The following is a 14,200-nucleotide window of genomic DNA, read 5'->3' as shown; positions in this document are numbered from 1 at the left end:
GTGTAAAAAATAGATAAATGTATGCAGTGATCATAATAGTAATACAAATCAAAATGCAATATCCATTTCCCCAGACATTGCTTTAAGATGTTCATACCCTTCTATTTTAGAAATTTATTAAATTAGTGTCCTGCGGAAGAACAGATCAAGACAAATAAAGGCCAAAGTTTAAAATAGTCACAAAAATAGCCAATACGCATCAGTCATTCACCCACAATAAAGACTACACCAGAGAACATGAACACGCTCACATACAATTTATTTCATAGTCTCTCTCCAAGTAACTACAAAGTCCAAAATAAAAACAGTAGACAATTTCTTAACTAATCAAGATGTCAGATATTCATGCGTTTATGCAGCTCTACTTCAGTTTTTCATTAAATTCTTACGGTGGACATTTAGGCTGTGCTCTAAAACCTGAACACCTCCTTTGGAGCCGCCCGGGAGGCTTCAGAAATTTGCCAGCAACCAGCACCACAGAGAGGGCTGAACTGATCCCTGAACTGGCTTCATACTTTGATTTCTACATCAATGTTGGTGAGACCGCAGATACAGTCCTTAGAGAAATGGACTCAGACATCCCCCAAGTCTTTTTTTTTTGGACAGGCAGAGTGGACAGTGAGAGAGAGAGAGAGACAGAGAGAACAGTCTTCCTTTTGCCATTGGTTCACCCTCCAATGGCCGCCGCGGCCAGCGTGCTGCGGCCGGCACACCACGCTGATCCGATGGCAGGAGCCAGGTGCTTCTCCTGGTCTCCCATGGGGTGCAGGGCCCAAGCACTTGGGCCATCCTCCACTGCACTCCCGGGCCACAGCAGAGAGCTGGCCTGGAAGAGGGGCAACCGGGACAGAATCCGGTGCCCCGACTGGGACTAGAGCCCGGTGTGCCGGCGCTGCAAGGCGGAGGATTAGCCTATTGAGCCGTGGCACCGGCCCCCCCAAGTTTTTCAGAAAGAACTCAGCTGCTTCATCTGCCTGCACTGTCCCCATTCACTGTGGCCACAGTTTCTGTAGGCCCTGTCTCTCTCTCTCCTGTGAAGAAGCCCAACGTCCTGCCCGATGTCCAGCGTGCAAGGAATCATCACGGCAGAAAGACATGAAAACAAATATTCATTTGAGAAACCTGGTGTCCCCTGCCAGAAAGGCTCGTCTCCACTAGTTCCTGAATTCTGAGAAGCATACGTGTAGGACCTCCAAGGAGACAAAGAAGGTCTTTGGTGTGGGACAGGAGCCTGCTGCGTGTGCTCTGCTTTGACTCACAGACAGCCCCGTTGATGTGGCTGCTGAGGAATACAGCGGGTCACTTTTCAAGTAAATGAGGTCTTTTGAGAAAAGACTCAACCTCAGAGAAACCCAAATGAGAGCAGTATCAGCCTGTGGATGTTCCGGAGCAGCTACAGAAAGGGGAGAGTGGGGATGCACGCAGGAGCATGCATCCAGGTCTCTGAGTACACAGAGGCTGGAGAAAGAAGATGAGAAGCTGTTGCAACAGTTCATGCGAAATGAAGCCAGAATGAATGAAGAGATCAGCTGAAAGAAATGTATAAAGAATGGAAGAAACGTGCCATAAATGGGCCGGCACTGTGGCACAGCAGTAAAGCCACCATCTACAGTGCTGGCATCCCATGTGGCTGCTGGTTCGAGTCCTGGCTACTCCATTTCTAGTCCAGCTCTCTTCTATGTCCTGAGAAAACAGCAGAAGATGGCCCGAGTCCTTGGGCCCTTCCACCCATGTGGGAGACCCATAAGAAACTCCTGGCTCTAGATCAGCCCAGCTGTGGTGGTTGCAGCCACCTGGGGAGTGAACCAGCAGATGGAAGACCTCTTTCTCTCTCTTCTGCCTCTCTGTAACTCTGTAAATAAATACTTAAAAACAACAACAACAAAAAAAAAACAGATGTGGAGCTGCTCCAGGATTTCAGAGATATATTGATAAGGATTGAATCCAAAAACCAGCCTGCAAATCTTGAGCTCAGTACAGACTCCATCACTGGACTGATAAACAAGTTCGATTGCTTTAAAAGTACTGATTTCTTTCAATAATTAAATTATCAATTACAATATCAGGCTACTTGACAATGAGAAGCTGACCATCAGGATCCATTTCTGGATTCTGACATCTGTTTTGCTTCTGGCAGAGCTGTGGGTGTCACCTCCGGAAACACTTGTGGAAGCTGGGTGTGAACGACTCTGGGGCCTGGGCTTCAGCGTCTGTAAGGATTCCTGGGTAAGAGACTAACACTGATAGAATATGAGAACATTTCTGTGTGAAGACTGATAATCTTTACAGTCTGTTGATCACCTCCCCGTTTCCTCACTATATAGAGAAATCTACAGGCTGTCTGGAGTAAAATGCAAATTCTGAAGAGTTCCCTCATGGAGATATTTTGACTCCTTGAATTCCCCTGTCAGACCCTTCTTTGACACCAGTCACACATGCAGGCTCTCACTGTCTGTAACTCTGCCTGTCAAGTAAATAAATAAAAATCTTTTAAAAAAAGATTTTTTTTAAATTTATTTGAGAGGTAAAGTTGCAGACAGAGGAAGAGACAGAGAGAAAGGTCTTCCATCTGCTGGTTCACTCCCCACCAAATGGCTACAATGCCAGATCTGGGCCAATCCAAAGCCAGGAGACAGGAGCTTCTTCTAGGTCTCCTATACAAGTGCAGGGGCCCAAGGACTTGAGCCATCTTCTGCTTTTCCAGGCCATGGCGAAGAGCTGGATCAGAAGAGGAGCAGCCAGGACTCCAACCGGTGCCCATATAGGATGCCAGTGCTGCAGGTGGAGGCTTTGCCCACTATGCCACAGAGCTGGCCCTTCTAAGTTCTTAAAAATGACTCTTTAGGGCTTAGAGGCAGACCTCATTGGTTCAGATTTCTGTGCGCAGATGACTAGACATTTCAAACTCGAGCTCCACATATAAGTAAATAAATAAAAATACAAAGATAACAATGATTCATAGCATGAAGGAACAGAAATGTTATTTAAGACCAACATATGAATGCATATTGCCTATGAGCTGCATATTCTATGTATCCCATAAGCTCACTGTGACAGCAAATAAAAAAGTTAGTGACAAGACCACAAAAGAAAAAATGTACATCATAAAATTCCATCTTACACATACAAAAATTTAACCAACTCTCTATGACCCGAATGTTCATGTTTCTCAGAACATGAATGTGGAACCTCGTCTCCAGTGTGAGAGTACTGTGCCGTGTCCGCAGAGCCCTCATGGGTGGCATTAGTGCCCGTATCAAAGGACGCGAGGCAGCCTGCTGTCCTCTCCACAGATGAAGGAGTCCTCGCCAGAAACTAGACCTGGGGCGCCTTCCAGAACTGTGAGCCACACATCTCTAGTTTCCAAAGACCCATCTAAGGCATTTGTTATAGCAGCCTGAGCAAGGACTAAGACTTTAAAGACTCATTGTACTTTTGGTGAAGGATTTAGAGGTATTATGTTGGCACCTAAAATACTAAGATGAAAATTTCATTTTGTTAGCTTCGTTTGCAGCACTTCTTTGAAAATGCTTCTGTTACCCTAGCCACAGCTTCACTTTATTGACCTAGCTCCAGGAAGGCACTGAAGGCATTCCAAAGCATCTTCCTCTTCACAACCCTTTTTCACAGTGAAATCAAACACATGGTACACAGACTCCGAACACCACTCCACTGTTACACTGCTCTTGCCAGCAATCGTACTGCAATTCCTGTTGAAAGGGTGCCAGGCCTGATCTGAGCGAAGCACAGCTCAGTCTGTAGTAACCTGTTTTCTGCGGTTTTCACAACTTACAGGAGCTTACTGCTGTGTGAGAGGTCTGCACTCAAGTGCTCATTCCCACTGCCGTAACTGAGGGTAAGTTACCTCTCTGGATGCTATCTGGTCTGGTTCTCTACCTTCAGTCTCAGCCATTCAGAAAAGACTGCTGTCCGGAAATGTCTCCAGTGGAGAACACAGAAGTGTGAACTCCTTCAGACCGCTCCAGGATTGGCTAAAAACATTCGGCCCCGAGGTGAAAATTCAATGCTTTGTCTTTTCTGCAAGTTTCCTCATAAAAGCTTTCCATATATTGGAAGACGGTAATTAAGTTAACCTTTACTTTTCAAAGCTGAATAATGCCATTTAATTTACTTCATGGAGTATGAGAAAAAGCAGTTCTCAAGTGAGGCTTCCGTTCAATTCGCTAAACATTTTCAGATAGTGCAGAACCACAAGCTAAATCAGCAGAGCAAAACGAATTCTTTATTTGGTTTTAGAATTCCCTTTTTTCCTACTATATAGACAAGGGCTTTATTACACGCTGCAGATATAGGTAGGTGACTGAACTGAATGAACAAATTTGTGACACAACTTTAGAAGGTAATGCTTCCACCTGGTGCCTCAACGTGCTGACAGTCTTGGGAGCCAGGATGTGTGTTCAAATCCCATCTCCACCCATCAAGCTACGTGAGCCTGACAAGCTATGTTTCTTAACCTCTGTGTACCTCATTTCCTCAACTGCATAATAAGAGCTCAAAGGGGCAGGATGACAATTAAATGAATTACTAAAATGGTTAGAACAATGCCTGACACATGATAATGCTAAATAATCAGAATAATACAATTGTACAAGCTAGGAAGTTTTGGATAGGAGTATGAAATCTGACTCTACCTCCTAGCTAGATGATGTGGAACCTGCTTCTTTTTTTTCTTAAATCATTTTGAGGGATGAATCCCATAAAAAAGCTTTACATATTTAAAATATGTTATATTTTATTATATATATTAAAATCATGGAATTTAACTACTCAGATCCAAAGGTTTGTCACTGGAAAAATGAAGTCTTGATATGTACTTCATGTACTTTTTTCAGTAATCACCTAAAATTCAACAGGCAAATGTGTTCTTGAAGTACCAAGAATGTTAACATTCAGTATCTGATTTTATGCACAAATCAAGAAAGTTATTTCAGTGTATTTTTGAGTGTGAGTTTTCTACATAGTAGTCTAACAAAGTATCTGGAACATACACTCCCACATATATACACTCCCTCACTTGCCTCAGGGAGTAAATGAATACAAATGATGGCTGAGGATGTGTAGTTCAAGACAACACTTTTAAAGAGCAATTACAACAAAAGGGAGAATTACCTATAAAACAGGAATCAATGTTTAATCCGAAGGGTGCTCAGGGCAAGATCTATTTACTTCAAACCATTCATCTATACACCTAGGAAAGAACAAAATCAGGAAAAAATGGAAATACTTACGTTTAATTATTTATATCATGACAGTCATCATAATACTTACTTCTCAACTTCACCGTTACAAAAAAATCTAAAGGGGGTACGTTTATTATATTTTGATTAAGCCATTAAAGAAAAGATCTTTACAAAATTTTACAATAAATTATTTTAAGTTCAAAGAAAATTACTTCAAAAACAAAACCTGAAGAACTACCTCTTTACAAATATACAAAAGTGATAAATTTGGAGATTTTTCTTTTCAAAATAGTCACTTATGTACCTATATCAACTGTTTATATCATAAATATTAAAATCATTTAAAATTATATTTAATTACTGAACATATTCTGTCCTATCTTGCAATATATACACACACAAATAAATACGATCAATTGCATTTATAAACTATTTAATGATGTTATTAGAAGTTAAACATTAGGGTACATAAAATTAAACAATTATAAATCTGCACTGTACAATAAAATAGACAAGGGTTACACGTGGTTATTTAATGTTTAAAATGTAGTAAAAATTTCAGTTTCTCAACCACAATTGACACATTCCAAATTCTCAACAGCAATATGGCTAGTGGGTACCCTACTGTACAACACAGAAAGTTTCCATAGAGCACAAGTCCTAATTCACAGCTCCCTGAGAGGTGACTAAAACCAAGCTCTTCCAAGGTTAAGTAACTTGCCCAACAGCTAATAAGGCACCCAAGCAGAATTCAAACTGCTCTACATTTTCATTAGTGATGCACTTCAAACTCAGATATGGCAGGCTTAGCCAATACACTGAAAGGGAAAGTTTGTATTTATCAGTCTTATTTCCTAACAGGTTGGTTTGGTAGATGGAAAGTATAGATGGGGGCAGTACTCAAGATGCCACCTGGGACACCCACATATCTGAGTGCTTGAGTTGAAGTCCTGGCTTCAATTCCAAGTACAACTTCCTGCTACTGTACATCCTGGAAGACAACAGATGATGGTCCGAGTACTTGGGTCCCAGCCACCATGTAGGAGACTCAGACTGAGTTCCAGGTTTTTACCTGGCCCAGATCTGACTGCTGTGGGCACTTAGGAAGTGAACCAGCTTATAGAAGATCTCTCTGCCTGCCTCATCCCTCTGCCTTTCAAATAAATTCAAAAAATTTAAAAAAATGTTTCACTTAGGCCAGCACCGCGGCTCAATAAGCTAATCCTTCCCACCTGCGGCGCTGGCACACCGGGTTCTAGTCCCGGTCGCTCCTCTTCCAGTCCAGCTCTCTGCTGTGGCCCGGGAAGGCAGTGGAGGATGGCCCATGTGCTTGGGCCCTGCACCGGCATGGGAGACCAGGAGGAGGCACCTGGCTCCTGGCTTTGGATCAGCATGGTGCGCTGGCCACAGTGCGCTGGCCACGGTGGCCATTGAGGGGTGAACCAATGGAAAAGGAAGACCTTTCTTTCTGTCTCTCACTGTCCACTCTGCTTGTCCCCAAAAAAAAAAAAAAAGTGTTTCACTTAAAAAATAACTGAATTAAAAAGAAAACAGTAATGCATCTCATCCGCATTATTCTTGCAATGTCTATAGCCATTAAGAGTTTTGTTCTCTAAGCACATCCCCAGTTTGGTTCAGGTCAATGTTTTCAGTCTGTCTCCACTACTTCAAAAGTCCCCTGCTCTACCAGAACACGTCTTAAAGTCCTGAGAATGGAACAAAATACTCCAGCTATGTTAGCAATTCACAGTACATCTGAATAGTGCCTATGTGATCTGAAATGGGTGCCCCTTCTTTTACCATGTAATTTTACCCCATCAGGAGAAAAGAATCACTTAAAACCCCAGGTCCTTTTCACATAAACTACTAGCAATCCACCTATGTTCTGTTCTAAATAATTTTCACTGACTATTTAAAATATTATATTCCCTTCACCTAGCACCATTATGAACTCACTATTCTGAATCTGGTGTTTTCCATTCCTAGGCATTTTTTACTTTGTAACTATGTATGTGTGTATTCCAAAACAGTATCCAGTACTGTTCCTATGTTTAAAATTTTATATAAGGGGCGAGTGTTTAGCCTAGTGGCTAAGGCACACTACCCATATCACATATCAAAGTATCAAACTGCATTATCTGGCTCTGGCTCCTGACTATAACTTCCCACTATGCGGACCTTGGGAGGCAGTGATGATGGCTTAGGTAATTGGGTTCTTGATACTCAGGAAACCTAAATTAAGTGTCCTGGCTCCCAGCTTCTGCCCCAGTCCTAAACCTTGTTGGATTCCTGCCACTGCAGACACTTGGAGAATGAAACAATGAATGGGAGCTCTTTCTACCCCCAAATTAATTAATTTTAAGAAGCTTATATAAATGATACAATTGAGTAACATACTTTTTCTAATTTTTGCATACGCACTCTAAATTTTTAAAATGTATTAGGGAGATATTACAGAAAAATCACTGAAAGAAAACATTATTTTATATATAAAACCTTTGATAACATTCTAAGATGTAGTTTGTTACTTTTCTGCAGAGTCAAGATTCAAGTAATTTTAAAATTTTAATATAGACAAAGTTACCTTTGAAGCTTTTTTCGGGGGGAATATAAGTCTTTCAAGCTTTTCTTTTTTTGGAGGGGAGTGGTTCATTTAAAACAAAATAATTCCTTACTAGGAGGTCAAAAGCACTTCCCTGTCACTTCAGGTTTTCATTTTATAGGTATGCATTTAGTCAACCTGGAATTGATTTCTGAGATTTAAGATAGGGATTCAGCTGTTTTTCCATACAATAACCAACTGATCCTAACACCATTTATAACAATCTGTTCTTTCCTTACTCTACTGCTATATCATCACTAGCAAATCATTTCTTAATGTACTCAAACACTTTACATTACTTACTAGGTGCCTCCACATTCCAAGCTTTTTAAAGTTTTGTTTATTTATTTGAAAGGGAGAGTCACACACACAAACACATACAAACAAAACCACACACACATATCAAGAGAAAGAGAAAGAGAGAAAGAGAGATAGACAGACAGACAGACAGACACTGATCTTCCATCTGCTGGCTCATTCCCCGAAGGCCCACAATAACTAGGGTTGGGCCAGGTGGAAGCCAGGATCCAGGAACTCCAGCCAGGTGTCCTATGTGGGTAGCAAGGACCCAAATACTTGCGCCATCATTTGTTGCTTCCCAGGAGCACTCGTAGGAAGCTGGATTGGAAGCAGAGGCAATTCAATATGGTATACAGGCGTCCCAAACAGAGGCTGAATCCACTGTGCCACAATATTTGCCTCAGTTCCAAAACTGAACTTGCTTAAACCTTTATAATTCTATAAAGTTGGTACTGCTGTCCTCATTTTATAGAATGAGAGGGAAACAAATTAAGTGATTTGACCAGGAGCACAGTGAATGAGTAGAGGAGGTGAGAATCAAATCCTGGGAGTCCTGACTCCAGAATCCATGATTTAACCTCCACACTATACTGTTTTCCATACAGCCAGGAGTATTTATGGACTCCCCTCTGTTCCAGTGGCTTTTTTCTTTTCTAAGATTTACTTATAAAGGCAGAGTTACAGGGAGAGAGGGAGAGACAAAGAGGTATCTTCCACCCACTGGCTTACTTCCCAAATGGTTGCAATGTTAGGGCTGGGCCAGGTTGAAGCCAGGAGCTTCATCCTCATGTACCATGTACAGGGGCCCAATCACTTGGGTTATCTTCTATGGCTTTCCCACGTGCAACGACAGGGACCTGAACCACACTGTAGGCAGTGGCTTACCCCGCTGAACCGCAAATGCCGATCCCCAAAATGTACCATTTCCAAATTATCAAACTGATACTGTCTTAATGATAAATTTGCTCAGCACAACAACCCCTGGCAACATGGACATCTTTTTTATGAGTGTTTTGATTATTCTTTGATCCATATGTATTTTTAGAATCAGGTGGTCTGATTATATAAACTATAATAGGACTTGACTGATAGAGTATTAATTACATAACTTGGGGTGAAATGATACCTTGATAGCTGTGAGTCCTCCTGTCCACACAGGGTACGCCAACATATTCTATTCTATTCATTTATTTACTGACAGGCAGAGTGGACAGTGAGAGAGAGGGAGACAGAGAGAAAGGTCTTCCTTTACCGTTGGTTCACCCTCCAATGGCCGCTGCGGCCGGCGCACCGCACTGATCCGATGGCAGGAGCCAGGTGCCTCCTCCTGGTCTCCCATGCAGGTGCAGGGCCTAACAGCCGGCCGCCAACACATTTTAGATCTTTCAATAAAGTTTCTTTTTAATTAATTAACTTTATGCCGGCGCCACGGCTCACTAGGCTAATCCTCCGCCTTGTGGCGCCGGCACACTGGGTTCTAGTCCCGGTCGGGGCGCCGGATTCTGTCCCGGTTGCTCCCCTTCCAGGCCAGCTCTCTGCTGTGGCCTGGGAGTGCAGTGGAGGATGGCCCAAGTGCTTGGGCCCTGCACCCCATGGGAGACCAGGATAAGTACCTGGCTCCTGCCATTGGATCAGCGCGGTGCGCCGGCCGCAACACGCCGGCCACGGCGGCCATTGGAGGGTGAACCAATGGCAAAAGGAAGACCTTTCTCTCTGTCTCTCTCTCTCTCTCTCTAACTGTCCACTCTGCCTGTCAAATAAATAAATAAATAAAATAAAAAATAAAAAAAATTAATTAACTTTTTAGAAAGGTAGGGAGACAGAAATCTCCCATTTGCTGGTTCATTCCTCAAATGCCTACAATACCTGGAGTGGGGCCGGGTCAAAGCTGGGAGACAGGATCTCAACCCAGGTATCCCAAATGGGAGGCATCAGCTGCTACCTCCCACAGCATGTACTAGCCGGAAGCTGGAACTCAAAGTGGAGTTAAGGACTCAAATCCTTGCACTTCAATATGGGATGTGGGTGTCCCAAGCAGTTGGACTTCTTTTTGTCCTTTTTGAAAGAATGTAAGATTGTTAACATGGTGCTGTCTGGATGTCTGTTATCTTACCAAACTGTTTCTGTGGGCCTATCTCCCACCAGGGTCGCAGGAATCCAATCACCTGACTGTATCACCAGCTGCCACTCAAGGGCAGTAACAGCAGGAAGCTGGAATCAGGAGGTAGAGGCAGTGCTGAACCCAGGAACTCCAATATCTAATGTGGGAATCTTAATTGGTGCCTTAATTTCTAAAGCTAAATGCCTGCCCCAGAATTTAACATATCATTACATGGTGAGTCCATTTATCCCTAACAATGCATTCTGATATAAAGCTTACTTTATCTGATTAGTTTACTTTGTCAGTTTTCTTTTTGTTAGTAGGTACCTTGACACAGTTTTCTGTCCTTTTACTTTCATATTTTTCTATAACCTTGGGTGTTACTTATCAACAACATATCACACCTTTTTAAAAAAAAAAAAAGATTTATTAATTTATTTGAAGGGCAAAGTTACAGAGAGGCAATGGCAGAGGCAGAGAGAGAGAGAGAGAAAAAGAGAGAGGTCTTCCATCTGCTGGTTTACTCCCCAAATAGCTGCAATGACCGGAGTTGGGCTGACCCAAAACCAGGAACCAGGAGCTTCTTCTGGGTCTCCCACATGCAGGAGCCCAAGCACTTGGGCCACCTTCCACTGCTTTCCCAGGCCACAGCAGAGAGCTGGATCAGAAGTAGAGCAGCTGGGACGTGAACTGGTGCCCATATGTGATACTGGCACTGCAGGCAGCGGCTTTACCCACCATGCCACACCACTGGCCCCCATAACTTTTCAAACTGATGAGTTTGTGCTATACAAATTTATTATAATGACTGATATATTTGGATTTACTATTGCCTCCTTATTTATGTTATTACTCTGTTTTCCCTATGCTTCCTGCACTACCACCTTTAATCAAAATTCTACCTCATTTCTCCATTGTTTTGAAAGTTATGGTTTGCTGTTTTGTTTTCTAGTTACCTTTTTTTTTCTAAAGTTTTTAAAAATTATTTTCTTATATTTATTTGAAAGGCAGAGAGACAGACACAGAAAGACAAGGATCCTATATCCACTGGTTCACTTCCCAAATGCCAACAACAATTGGGCTGAGAAAGGTTGAAGCCAGGAACTCAGAACTCAACCCAGGTCTCTCACCTGGGTGGCAGGGACCCAAGTACATGAGCCATTACTTGCTGCCTCCCAGGTCTTGCATCAGCAAGGCAGCTGGAATCAAGCAGAGCCGGGACTCAAATGCAGGCACTCTAAAATGGGATGCAGTCACCTTGACCAATGCACCAAAAGTCCACCCCTTGTTTTATTTTTACATAACAATTCTCCTTTATTGGTCTGAAAGCAAGATGACTGTGTAAGAAACCAGATGGGTTTTGGAGTCCAGCAGACTGCAAATCTGCTGCAGTCTCAGCTCTGCCATTTATTGGCCATGGAACCTTGGAGAAATTCCCTACTGTCCCTTAGCTGATTTCCTCAATTATAAAATGAGGCTGTCATAAGGCTTTCACAACATACCTATTTAAGAAGCTATGGACAATGCCTGCATCATAGGAAATACTTAAAAATGGTAACCTTTTAGCTATAAACAAATGTGGGGTTGAGTTTTAGTCCTAACAGGAACAAAAAGCCATTATTTTTTAAGATGCATGTGTGCATGTGTGCTTGTGTGTGTCTGTGTGTGTGTGTATACGTGCACACACGCATGCACTGGACACAGGAAAGAGGGGGGAGTTGTTGATTGAAGAAATATTTTCAGCCCTAACTACAATGTTTGAAACTGTGACAACAACCTTTTACTCTATTAGCAACTTGGTTAACATCAAAAGAAACTTACCCCTTATGATATATGCATAGACAAGGCAGCCGTGCTATAGTATCTCCCTGCTGCAGTTCTTCAAGACATATTGCACATTCCCCAGCATCTTTACTCAGTACATCCTCTGAAGAAAGAGAAAAGAAGTTCAGGACAATAACATTATCCAAATTGAAAAATCTTACTTGGCATATCTTTTTGTGAAAAATATACAAAAGTCAGCTTCTGCTTTTGAAATATAAAGGAGTGAAGAAGATTTGCCTTTACTTACAGACTATTTCATATGTCTACCTCATTGAGGCATGACAGTAAGCAAAACAATACAAAATCCCCCAAATGGCCAAGGACTGTGCTGCTAAGGACTGTGTGACTTGGAAAATCCTCATCAGTATGGATTGAGACCCACGACAGTTCAAAAAAGTGTAGAGTGTAATGTGACTCAAAAACATAAAAGTAAAATTCTATTGAATTTTTAAAAATTCTGGGGGCCGGTGCTGTGGCTCACTTGGTTAATCCTCCGCCTGCAGCGCCGGCATCCCATATGGGCACTGGTTCTAGTCCCAGTTGCTCATCTTCTAGTCCAGCTCTCTGCTGTGGCCTGGGAGGGCAGTGGAGGATGGCCCAGGTGCTTGGGCCCCTGCACCTGCATGGGAGATCAGGAGGAAGCACCTGGCTTCTGGCTTTGGATCGGCGCAGCTCTGACCATTGCAGCCACTTGGGGAGTGAACCAATGGAAGGAAGACCTTTCTCTCTGCCTCTCTCTCTCTCTCACTATCTGTAACTCTGCCTGTCAAATAAATAAATAAAAAAAAAACTTAAAAAAAATTTTTTAATTATAAAACAAATTGGGTAAGTTAATCATTATGAATATGAGACTTTTAAAAAGCTGCTTAAATCCAGGAAGATCATAACTTTTGTACAGCATCTGAAATTGGATGCAACAATTCCTTATTGCCCTTTGGAGTATTAAAAAAAAAAACAACTTGGCTGGCACCGCGGCTCATTTGGCTAATCCTCCACCTGCGGTTCTGGCACCCCGGGTTCTAGTCCCTGTTGGGGCGCCGGATTCTGTCCCGGTTGCCTCTCTTCCAGTCCAGCTCTCTGCTGTGGCCCGGGAATGCAGTGGAGGATGGCCCAAGTGCTTGGGTCCTGCACCCGCATGGGAGACCAGGAGGAAGCACCTGGCTCCTGGCTTCAGATTGGCGCAGCACACCAGCCATAGCAGCCATTTGGGGGTGAACCAATGGAAGGAAGACCTGTCTTTCTGTCTCTCTCTCACTCTGTCAAAAAAAAACCACAAAACTCCTATGGTGTGTTCAAAATACTACAAGAGTAAACCCCTTTATAAATCAAAAGTTCTATCTAGTGGGAAAAATGGTACCCTCAATTCAAGTTTTATACTAAAAATTTAAATTATACTTTAATTTTTTGGACAATTTATTTATTTATATGAAAGTCAGAGTTACAGAGAAAGAGAGAACAAGCTTCCATCTGCTGGTTCACTGCCCAGATGGCCACAATGGCTAATGCTGGCTGAAGCCTGGTGCCAGAAGCTTCATTCAGGTCTCTTATGTGAGTGGCAGGGGCCCACAAACTTGGGCCAGCTTCTGCTGATTTTCCCAGACCATCAGCAGGGAGCTGGATCATAACTCGAACAGCCAGGATACAAACTGACATCCATATGGGATACCAGCATCTCAAGCAGAGGTTTAATCCACTACACCACAACACCAGCCCCTACAATTTAATTTTTAAAAGTTTTTTTGCTGTGGCTCATTTCGCTAATCCCCTGCCTGCAGTGCTGGCATCCCATATGGGCACCGGGTTCTAGTCCCAGTTGTTCCTCTTCCAGTCCAGCTCTCTGCTGTGGCCCGGGAAGGCAGTGGAGGATGGCCCAAGTCTTTGGGCCCTGCACCCACATGGGAGACCAGGAGGAAGCACCTGGCTCCTGGCTTCGGGCCAGTGCAGCGCCAGCTGTAGTGGCCATTTGGGGGGTGAACCAATGGAAGGAAGACCTTTCTCTCTGTCTCTCGCTATCTGTAACTCTACCTGTCAAAATTTTTAAGAAAAAAGGTGTATGTGTGTGTGTGTTTTTTTTACCTAATAGAGTATGTAAGCCAAATAATCTTTGTTTGTAACTTACTTTTTCAACGCAGAATACCTAAAACATTCCAGGGCTGAAGAGTATGGATAAAA

General features: G+C 42.8%; 1 protein-coding gene across 3 annotated transcripts in view; it reads right to left on the bottom strand.

Annotated features, from left to right (window-relative positions):
* Positions 1–14,200, bottom strand: part of ZNRF2 (zinc and ring finger 2) — a 104,954-nt gene that overhangs the window by 10,323 nt on the left and 80,431 nt on the right. For 2 of the 3 annotated variants that reach the window (XM_070059696.1, XM_070059697.1), the window contains exons 3-4: positions 12,026–12,131; positions 5,131–5,209 (exon numbers count right to left, since the gene is read on the bottom strand). In XM_070059696.1, the coding sequence (XP_069915797.1) occupies positions 5,152–5,209; positions 12,026–12,131 (164 nt within the window). In that variant the 3' untranslated portion in view covers positions 5,131–5,151. Of the gene's footprint in view, positions 1–5,130; positions 5,210–12,019; positions 12,132–14,147 lie in introns of those variants that run through there. The other variant, XM_070059699.1, reaches the window with a different exon arrangement.

Source organism: Oryctolagus cuniculus, chromosome 16 (assembly GCF_964237555.1).
Source record: "Oryctolagus cuniculus chromosome 16, mOryCun1.1, whole genome shotgun sequence".
In the NCBI taxonomy this organism is placed as follows: domain Eukaryota; kingdom Metazoa; phylum Chordata; class Mammalia; order Lagomorpha; family Leporidae; genus Oryctolagus; species Oryctolagus cuniculus.
The sequence above is the reverse complement of the archived record's forward strand: the minus strand, read 5'-3'. Positions and strand labels throughout refer to the sequence as shown.